Source organism: Anolis carolinensis, chromosome 4, assembly GCF_035594765.1.
Source record: "Anolis carolinensis isolate JA03-04 chromosome 4, rAnoCar3.1.pri, whole genome shotgun sequence".
Classification (NCBI taxonomy): Eukaryota; Metazoa; Chordata; class Lepidosauria; order Squamata; family Dactyloidae; genus Anolis; species Anolis carolinensis.
The window spans coordinates 140,264,585-140,274,768 of record NC_085844.1 but is presented as its reverse complement, the minus strand read 5'-3'; the positions used below and the strand labels follow the sequence as shown (position 1 = coordinate 140,274,768).

The 10,184-nt window shown below is 49.5% G+C and overlaps 1 protein-coding gene across 1 annotated transcript; it reads left to right on the top strand.

The window, feature by feature from the left end:
* Nucleotides 1-1,598: 1,598 nt before the first annotated feature.
* On the top strand, nucleotides 1,599-9,057 carry foxa2 (forkhead box A2). Its single transcript, XM_016993096.2, has 2 exons — nucleotides 1,599-1,991; nucleotides 6,839-9,057. The coding sequence occupies exons 1-2, from the start codon at nucleotides 1,905-1,907 to the stop codon at nucleotides 8,129-8,131; spliced, it is 1,380 nt and encodes a 459-aa protein (XP_016848585.2). The 5' UTR covers nucleotides 1,599-1,904; the 3' UTR covers nucleotides 8,132-9,057.
* The last annotated feature ends 1,127 nt before the right edge of the window (nucleotides 9,058-10,184 follow it).

Below are 10,184 nucleotides of genomic sequence, written 5' to 3'. Positions count from 1 at the left end.
AATTCGATTTTTTCTGCTTCTTGTCAGGGGGTTGGACTGGATGACCCATGAAGTCTCTTCTAACTCTATGATTCTATGATTAAAACCAAATACATTTAAAACAACACAATTTTAAAAATATTAAAATCATGGCATCCAAAGGCCATTTCATTTGTCATCTCACTATTCCTTATTCTCATATGGCTTCTGTCAGCCTTGAGAATCCCTTAGCTCAGAGCTTCTTCAACTTTTCCACTCTGGAACCCAAGAAATGTTTGTGTGACCTTGGCCTAGGGTATACAGATATATAAAATAGGTATAATATAAAACCCCAACGTTGACTGATAACAATTGCATTTGCAAGGCTTACTAAACAGGCTGGGTTTCTTTTTTATGAAGTACAGCTCAAGCATCTGCTGCAGAGTCCATCGTAAACACAGCACTGCAGATTCATGTCAGTGCCTAAAACAGCCACTAGGTGACGCTGAGAATACTTTTAGCATGGCCAAATTTTCTTGGGACCTGGACATTGAAAATTAAATTGTGGGGTCGGGTTTAAGAAGCAGTGCCATGGGTGACCTAAGGCTCTCCGGGGCCCTTCCACACAGCCATATAACCCAAAATATCAAGCTAGAAAATCCCACAATATCTGCTTTGAAATCCACACTGGCATATATTCCAATTCAAAGCAGATAATGTGGGGTTTTATTCAGCTGTGTGGAAGGGGACAGTTTAAGAAGCAGTGCCATAGGTGACCTAAGGCTCTTAGCCTTAGAGGAAGGAAAGGCCGAAACTCCTCAGAGGGCCCTTCCACACAGTCCTATATCCCAGAATATCAAGGCAGAAAATCCCACAATATCTGCTTTGAAAGGGGTTATCTGAGTCCACATTCAGATATTGTGGGATTTTTTGCCTTGATATCCTGGGATATAGGACTTTGTGGGATATAGGACTAGTCGGAGTCGACCTGGAGCCCCTCCGCATAAGCCGATATCCCAGAATATGAAGGCAGGAAATCCCACAATATCTGCTTTGAACTGGGTTATCTGAGTCCGCACTGCCATATATTCCAGTTCAAAGCAGATAATGTGGGATTTTCTGTCATATAGTACTGTGTGGAAGGGCCCTTGGAGGCACTTTTTACAACACCGACGAATATCCCAACTGTACCCCAATTCCCATGAGTTCTAGGCTATTTTTCGTGTTAGGAGCTACTTGAGAAACTGCAAGTCGCTTCTGGCGTGAGAGAATTGGCTTCTGGTGTCAGTGACAATTGGTTCTAATGACGAGGAATGCAGGGGTTTTAGTCCAGCACCTGAGGGCCACACCGGGGGGGGTGTGCTTCTGGGTGAAATGCCACCATCAGGGGGACACATTGCGAGTGAGATAGTAGGTCAGGGGAAGAGGGGAGGCAGGGAGGCGAGGGAATCCCGAGGCGGGGAGTTGCTGCGCTTCCTATTCAAATGGCTGGGTGAGGACCTGGGGATTGGAAGCTCGCTTGGCCGCCGGCCGCTATATCCCTCCGGCGCCCACGTCACTGCTGCACTTGGGTTCCTCCTCCTCCTCCTCCTCCTCCTCTTCTTCTTCCTCCTCCTCCCTCCCCCTCCTCCTCCTCCTTGCCTTGCCTTCGGCTCCGGGCGACTCTTCCCGGCGAAACCCACCCAAGCAGTAGCCGAAGCAGCAGCAGCAGGCGCCGAAATCGCCAGCAGGGAGAAACCCTAAAGCTGAGCGAACCAGATCGAGGGAGGGAGGAGGGAGAGAGGGAGGGGGGAAAGAGGGAGGGAGGCAAGGAGGGAGGGCTGCCGAGGGGGCTGTTTTCCTCCCTCTCCCTCCCTCTTTTTTTTTGGTGGCGCTCTCTCTCTCTCTTTCTCTCTCTGTCTCCCCCTCCGTCGCCGCTTGTTGTGGCTGTTAAATTTTAAACTGCCATGCACTCCGCTTCCAGTATGCTGGGAGTCGTGAAAATGGAAGGACACGAGCACGCGGAGTGGAGCAACTACTACGCCGAGCCCGAGGTAAATGGCAACGCGGGTCTTGTTTGCGCGCGGATGTGCCTCTCTCTGTGTGTGTGGGTCTCTCTCTCTCTCTCTCTCTCTCTGCCTGCCTCTGTTTGTGTGTGGGTCCCCCACCCAATCCCCAAGCCGCCTCCTCCTGCGGAAAAAAAACAGAGGACTCCCTCGCCGCCGCTCTCCCTCGCCCGCTTTTTATACAACTGCGGTGTTAGCCTTGAGATAATATTAACTTTGTGATCAAATATTGACTTGCGAAGCCTCCAAATCCTTTTGCCATGCCTAGCCGCGCTATCCTAACAAAGTTGTGTTTGGCAGAGAGAGGTTGGGTTTGGGTTGGGGGGGGGGGGGGAGGAAGGGCATGGGGGGAGGTAGAAGGAAACGGGGAAAGCGGGGGGACGACGAAGGCGTTTCAACCTCGAGTGGGGAAGTGATCAAGGTGGAAAGGGAACACCATTCCATCATGTGGAGAGGAAAAAAAAACCTTCCACCTGAAGTCTTTGCCCGAACTTTTTCCTGCTCCAAGGAACACTGGAAGGCGCGGGGACTTTTGCTCGAAATCCTAGATTTTAAACATCCTGGCCGAAAAGTTTCACGCCACTTCGGGCTCCCGGGTCCACAGCGTGGATTCGGCTTCTGTTTGAGATCCAAGCCTCCAAACCAGTGGATAGAAACAACACATCGGAAGGCAACTTGCGGTCTTTTATAGATCCGGCTTGCTGTGGCAACGCTAACATAACACGCTTAGGAAGACTAGCCTCCCAAAGCCAGCTGGAAACCTGCGGCTTTCGTTTCCTTTTGCAGTGCTAAACACATTTACAGGGAGAAGAGGTCCCATTGGTCTCAGAGCCTTTCCACACAGCTGAACAAAATCCCACATTTTCTGCTTTAGACTGGAATATATGGCAGTATGGACTCAGATAACCCAGTTCAAAGCAGATATTGTGGGCTGTGTGTAGAAGGGTCCTCAGGGCCCTTCCACACAGCCCTATATCCCAGAATATCAAGGCAGAAAATCCCACAATATCTACTTTGAATTGGGTTATCTGAGTCCACACTGAGATAATGTACGATTTTCTGCCACATGTATTCTGTATTCTGGGAAACAGGGCTGTGGGGAAGGGTCCTCAGATGCTCAATGTGTTGCCGAAGGCATCCATAGCCCGAATCACTGGATTGCTGTGAGTTTTCCGGGCTGTATGGCCAAGTTCCAGAAGCATTCTTTCCTGACGTTTCGCCCTCATCTATGGCAGGCATTCTCGGAGATTGTGAGGTAACTTGGAAACTAGGCAAGTGAGTTTTATATATCTGTGGAAAGTCCAGGTTGGGAGAAAGAACTCCTGTCTGAGTGTCAAGCAACATGAAAGGCACTGCAGACTAACTCAACCAGAGTAGCCAGCAATAGCAGAACACTTGGTGAATCAACACGGCATATTATTTGAGAACACAGAAATGCTGGACCACTGTAACCACTACTATGTCAGACTACACAGAAAAGCATGTGGATAATTTCAACAAAAAGGAGGAAACCATGAAAATGAGCAAAATCTGGCTAACGGTATTTAAAAACTCTACAATCAGGATAGTAAATAAATAACACTCAGAAAACAGGAATTCCAGACATGAATCAATCAGGGCCAGCTAACACCTCCCAACAAAGGATTCCCCCAGGCAAGAAGCAGCCAAGCCTTGAAGCTTAAAGACTATTCAGTGCCTCCAACAGACAAGAGTTCTTTCTCCCAACCTGGACTTTTCACAAATATATAAACCCCACTTGACTAGTTTCCAACAGACCTCACAACCTCTGAGGATGCCTGCCGAAACGTCAGGGGAGAATGCTTTGGAACATGGCCATACAGTCTGGAAAACTCACAGCAACCCACTGATTCCGGCCGCGAAAGCCTTCACATTGCGTGCTTCCTTCCCAGTCAACCTGTTTAGGCTTTCGGGGTAGATTTGGGATCTTAACCTCACTTTCCCCCGAAACCTATAAATCAGCTTTTTGTGTTTCCACCTGATTCCTTTACCCCCCCCCCCCGCCCTCCCAATACTAAGCATTTAATAGGCGACCTCCCGTATAAAAGAACAGAGATTAAAAACTCCCCCAGCTATTAAAATGGGAGAGCTGGAATGCGATCGCCCAGGCACTTAGGTGGGATTAACACCCAGGTCCTATTCTTTCATTCTTTTTTCGCTGGCTGGATGGGACCCTGCCATATAATGCCGTTTCAGAATGCATCCATTGAACTGGATTCTATGGCAGTGTAGCTGTGGATAATCCCGTTCAATGCGGTTAATCTGCATTCTGGAACTGCATTATATGGCAGTGTAGATCCGTCCTTAGGCAGATTCTACCCTGGTCAATAATGTAGTCTGAAAAACATTAAATGGTCAGGGTTTTAGTTTTGTGTGTGTGTGTGTGTCAGGAGCGACTTGAGAAACTGCAAGTCGCTTCTGGTGTGAAAGAATTCTGCAAAGACATTGTCTAACTGCGGGAGGCTTCTCTCCTGTCCTCGCATGGGGAGCTGGAGCTGACAGATAGGAGCTCACCCCACTCCCTGGATTCGGTCGGTCAGCAGTCCTGCAGGCACAAGAGTTTAACCCATTGTGCCGTCGGGGGCTCCAATGGTCAGGATAGATCCATATGATGCTGTTTGAACTGTAGTATATATGGGTCTGTCTTGACCATATTAATGCAGTTCAAATTACATTATTGGCCAATGGAGAACCAGCCTCAGTTAGGTGCCTTTGCGGACCCGGGAGCCAACCATGGACACGATCCAAGCACGTTTTGTCTTTTATGGAGAAAGATAGAGTCCCCTTCTACACTGCCATATAAAATCCAGATTATCTGTTTTGGAACTGGATTATATGGAAGCATGGAGTCGATTATCTGTTTTGATCATCTGAATTATATGGTAACTCTAGGTCCAGCCAGAGTTATTCTCCAGTGGTTTTGACAATTTCCATTGCGCTCCTCAACCAAGCCTTTGGGATCTTTGTGCTTTGACAGGGTTTCCCAATCCCCTTCGCTCAGTGTTGGGGTCACCCAAAATTTGGCAAAGGAAAAGGATTTATGAATGCCACCCATATACACCAATGGGACGTGCAGGCTTTGTAGAGGACCGCTGCAGAAAATGCTTCAGCTGTGCTTCACAAAATGGAAAATCGGGCTGTTTAAGCAAGCCTTGCGAATGCTGATTAGTATCACTATGCCACAAAATTTGCAAAATGTTTTGTTCCTGCTTTGAGGGTGTTGTTTCCTGTTTCATTGTGCTGTATGTGCGGGTACTTACTTGGAAAGCAGTTGTTCTACTCCAGAAACTTCCCGTTTGTGGCTGCCCCAAACTAGGCTGAATTGGTTGAGATAATCTCAAGATGTGCTGCAGGATGACCACCAAAAGCACAAGTTTTTGCAGTTTATTAAACTTTTCCCATGCTTTTATTCTCGGATGGAAAAAGGGTCCTGAGTGGAAGCTGTGGACAGGCTTCCAATGGCCAGTGTAGAACCAGGCGGGTTTGGGGATCCATGGACCCGATCCAGGCCCCTTTTACACTGCCCTACAATCCAGATTATCAAACCAGATGATCCACATTATCTGCTTTTCTTGGAAACAGCAACCTCCCAAGCCTACACTATTTATTTGTTAATGTATATATTTGCTAACCTGTATGCGCTGCCTGTGTGTGTGTGTGTGTGTGTGTGTGTGTATATATATATAGTTAGTAGTGGCATGTCTTTGTCTTTGGAATTGGAAAGACGTGGTTCTTCAGTTTAACAACTGAGTTACTTGTATGCCATTACATTAATATCACTTGTTCAAAGAGTTGACTTCTAACAAAGTCATGGTTTTCTTGACTAGTGGTTTTCAAAAGGTGGTCTCCGCATGTTCACGGAGATACACATTTGCCAAAGGGATGGGACATCATTTTTTAACTTTTCAATAAGGTTATGATTGCCATTTATTTCAGATATTTTTTTTCGTGTCAGGAGCGACTTGAGAAACTGCAAAAAAAAAAATCCGAAGTGATATCTGTCCAGAAACTGGGTGCAGTTATTTTCCAATAGCTTTGAACTGGATTATATGAGTCTACACTGCCACATAATCCAGTTCAAAGCAGATGATCAGGATTTTATATGGCAGTGTAGAAGGGCCCCCAGGCAAGTGTAGGCATTTATGCCTGGAGGGAGTGGAATTTTATTCAGGTTGGGGTATTCTGTGGTTTCCGGGCTGTATGGCCCTGCTCTAGTAGCATTTTCTCCTGCATCTGTGGCTGGCATCTTCAGAGGCCCTGATGGTAGTCAAGCGAGTGGAGTATATATACCTGTGGACAGGGCTGTAGCCAAGGGGGCGAGATTAGGGGTTCAACCTCCCCCCTCCCCGAAAAAAATCAGTTTTTTTTAAAACGGGTTTACTCATGACCATGAGTGGCCACTGAAGTTTATCGATGGAGCCTGATTTCTAAGTTATTTTGCGTTATGGAACTACTCTTCATGTTTCACTAAAAAAAGTTTCAATCCCCTGCGCCCGAATTTTTTTTTCTGGCTATGGCCCTGATGGCCATGTTCTAGCAGCATTTTCCCCTGCATCTGTGGCTGAAATCTTCAGAGGTTCTGATGCTAGTCAAGCGAGTGGAGTCTATACACACACACACACATACATACACACACATACATACATATACACCTGTGGAATGTCCAGGTTGACTTCCTTGGTGGGTTGGAGGGTTCCACAGCCAAGCCTTGGGGGGCCTGCTGGGGAACTTGAATCGGGGCCTTTGTCCTTTCCGGTGCCTGCCACGCTAACCACCCCTTTCTTGCTTCCTCCCCGTCTCTTTTGTCTCCCTTGCAGGGCTACTCCAGCATGAACGCCGGCCTGGGCATGAACAGCTACATGGGCATGGCGGCGGGCAACATGGCAGCGGCGGCAGCCTCGGGCGGCTCCTCCATGGGCATGGCCTACGCGGGGGGCATGAGCCTGTCCCCGGGCGCGGGGGGCATGGCTGGCATGGCGGCCCACCTCAGCCCCTCCGGCCTGAGCCCTCTGGGCGCCGGGGCGGGCTCCATGGGCGCCTATTCGGCCCTGAGTCCCGTGGGCGGCGGCGGGGGCCCTTACGGCGGCGGCGGAGGCGGAGGCGGAGGACAGGGCCCCGTGGGAGTGGGCCTGTCCCGGGCCCGCGACGCCAAGAGCTACCGCCGGAGCTACACGCACGCCAAGCCGCCCTACTCGTACATCTCTCTCATCACGATGGCCATCCAGCAGTCGCCTAACAAGATGCTGACGCTGAGCGAGATCTACCAGTGGATCATGGACCTCTTCCCCTTCTACCGGCAGAACCAGCAGCGCTGGCAGAACTCCATCCGGCACTCGCTCTCCTTCAACGACTGCTTCCTCAAGGTGCCCCGCTCGCCAGACAAGCCCGGGAAAGGCTCCTTCTGGACCCTCCACCCGGACTCCGGGAACATGTTTGAGAACGGGTGCTACCTCCGGAGGCAGAAGCGCTTCAAGTGCGACAAGCCGCCCGGTTCCAAGCAACAGCAGCAGCAGCAGAGCGGCTCCCCGGCGGCTTCGTCGTCGTCCTCCGGGGGACACGGGAAGAAGCCCCCGGCTCAGTCCGCCCCGCAGGAGGCCAACGGCACCCCGGAGTCGCCCCACGCCAGCGCCTCGCCCTGTCAGGAGCACAAGCGCGGCCTGGGCGAGCTCAAAGGCCACCCGGAGCCGTCCCCGTCGCCCGCCCAGCAGCAGCAACAGCAGCAGCAGCACATGCTGGCCCAGCACCACGCCGGGCTCTCCCACGAGGCCCACCTCAAGGCCGAGCACCACTACGCCTTCAACCACCCCTTCTCCATCACCAACCTGATGTCCTCGCCCGAGCAGCAGCAGCAGCACGTGCCCCACGCCCACGCGCACCCCCACGCGCACCAGCACCCCCACGCGCACCCGCACCAGCACGTGCCCCACCACAAAATGGACCTCAAGGCCTACGAGCAAGTCATGCACTACACCAGCTACGGCTCGCCCGTGGCCGGCAGCCTGGGCATGGGCCCCGTCACGAACAAAAGCGCCCTCGAGGCCTCGCCCTTGGGGCCCGACGCCGCCTACTACCAAGGGGTCTACGCCAGGCCCATCATGAACTCGTCCTAAAGAGGCGGCTCCCTCCTTTCCCTTCCCTTGTCCACTGATCGACCTCTTTTCCACGCGGGGACATAGACACGCGTGGGCCTGCTCGCAGGACACGGACACGCGTGGGCTCCCTTTTCTTTCTCCTCCAACCAAGACTTTGCTGGGAGGGAAGGAACTTGGGGCCCAGAGAGCGACCCATTTCCCCACCCACCCAAAACAAAAAAACACGTCCACACACACTCCAAGTCCAGAGGACTGGGGGAAAAAAAACTTTTGTGGGGGAAAAAAGTTTCTAGAACAAGACAGACAAACGGAGAGGGGGAAAAACACTATAAACGTTGGCATCTTGACCACCACGTCGAGTCCATGTTTGCTGTTCTGTAACTTTCCAAGCCCTCTCTTGTGGCTCTTCTTTCTCCTTGACTTGGAGGGGGAAAGATTGGGGGAAAAGAGAATCCTCCTCCCGAGGATCTTCGTCTCCCCCAGTTTTCGGATTTTCTTCGAGGTTTCTTTCCTTTACGCGATTCCTTGTACGTTTTTTCTTTCCTTTCAGTCGCAGGGAGTTCTTATAAGTATATATATACACATATCTATTTTTGGGGTGTGTGGCAGTGAGGGCGAATTGAGTGCGTGTGCGTGCAGGTATGTGTGCGTGTGTGTGTGAATCCATGCTAGATTTGGAAACTGAGGATCAAAGAAAGGCTGTAGTCTTGCGAAGTCGTGGGGGAAGAGAGAGAGAGAACGAGAGAAATGAAGGACTTTGAGGTTATTGTTATTTCCACCCACGAAGGGTTTGATGTGGCCGGGAAAGGGAAAAACGACTCTCGGATCGAATTAATTTATCGTTTCTGTACGCTTTATTTATGGCTTTTGAACCTGTATTCTGGTAACGACCCACCAAACCCCCCACGATCCTATATTAAAATGCTGTTGGAGATTCCCTTCTCCATTATTGTTATTCTTATTATTTTTAAAATCCGTTCCTAGGAATGTTAGGATTTCATGCTTTTGTTGTCGAAGGCTTTCTTTCATTGCCGTTGCTGCGAGTTTTCCGGGCTGTATGGCCATGTTCCAGAAGCATTCTCTCTTGACATTTTGCCCACATCTATGGCAGGCATCCTCAGAGGTTGTGAGGTCTAATGGAAAGTAGGCAAGTGAAGTTTATATATCTGCGGAAGGTCCAGGGTGGGAGAAAGAACTCTTGTCTGCTGGAGGCAGGTGTGAATGTTTCAATTGGCCACCTTGATTAGCATTGAATAGCCTGCAACTTCAAGGTCTGGCTGTTTCCTGCCTGTAGGAATCCTTTTTTGGGAGGTGTTAGCTGTCCTGGTGTGAATGTTTCGATTGGTTACCTTGATTAGCATTGAATAGCCTTTCCGTCTCAAGGTCTGGCTGCTTCCTGCCTGGGGTAATCCTTTTTTGGGAAGTGTTAGCTGGCCCTGATTGATTTATGTCTGGAATTTCTCTTATTTCAGAGTTTTGTTCTTTATTTACTGTCCTGATTTTAGAGTTTTTGTAAATACTGGTAGCCAGATATTTTTTATTTTAATCTTTCTCATAGAAAATCCGGACAGTAAATTAATCCCCTTGATTAACATTGAAAAGCCTTGCAGCTTCAAAGCCTGGCTGATTCCTGCCTGGGTGAATCCTTTGTTTCATTGAAATCCAGAAGCATGTGGACAATTTTAATAGAAAGGAGGAAACTATGAAAATTAACAAAATCTGGCTACCAGTATTTAAAAAACTCTAAAAGCAGGACAGTAAATAAAGAAAAACACTCTAGAAACAGCGGAATTCCGGAATTCCAGACACGAAACAATCAGGGCAAGCTAGCAGCTCCCAACAAAGGATTCCTCCAGGGAGTAAGCAGCCAGATATTGAAGCTGAAAGACTATTCAATGCTAATCAAGGTGGCCAACTGAAGCATTCACTCCAGCCTCAAACAGACAAGAGTTCTTTCTCCCATCCTGGACCTTCCACAGATATAAATCTCAATTGCCTAGTTTCCAACAGACCTCACAACCTCTGAGGATGCCTGCCAAAGATGCAGGCTTAACGTCAGGAAAGAATGCTT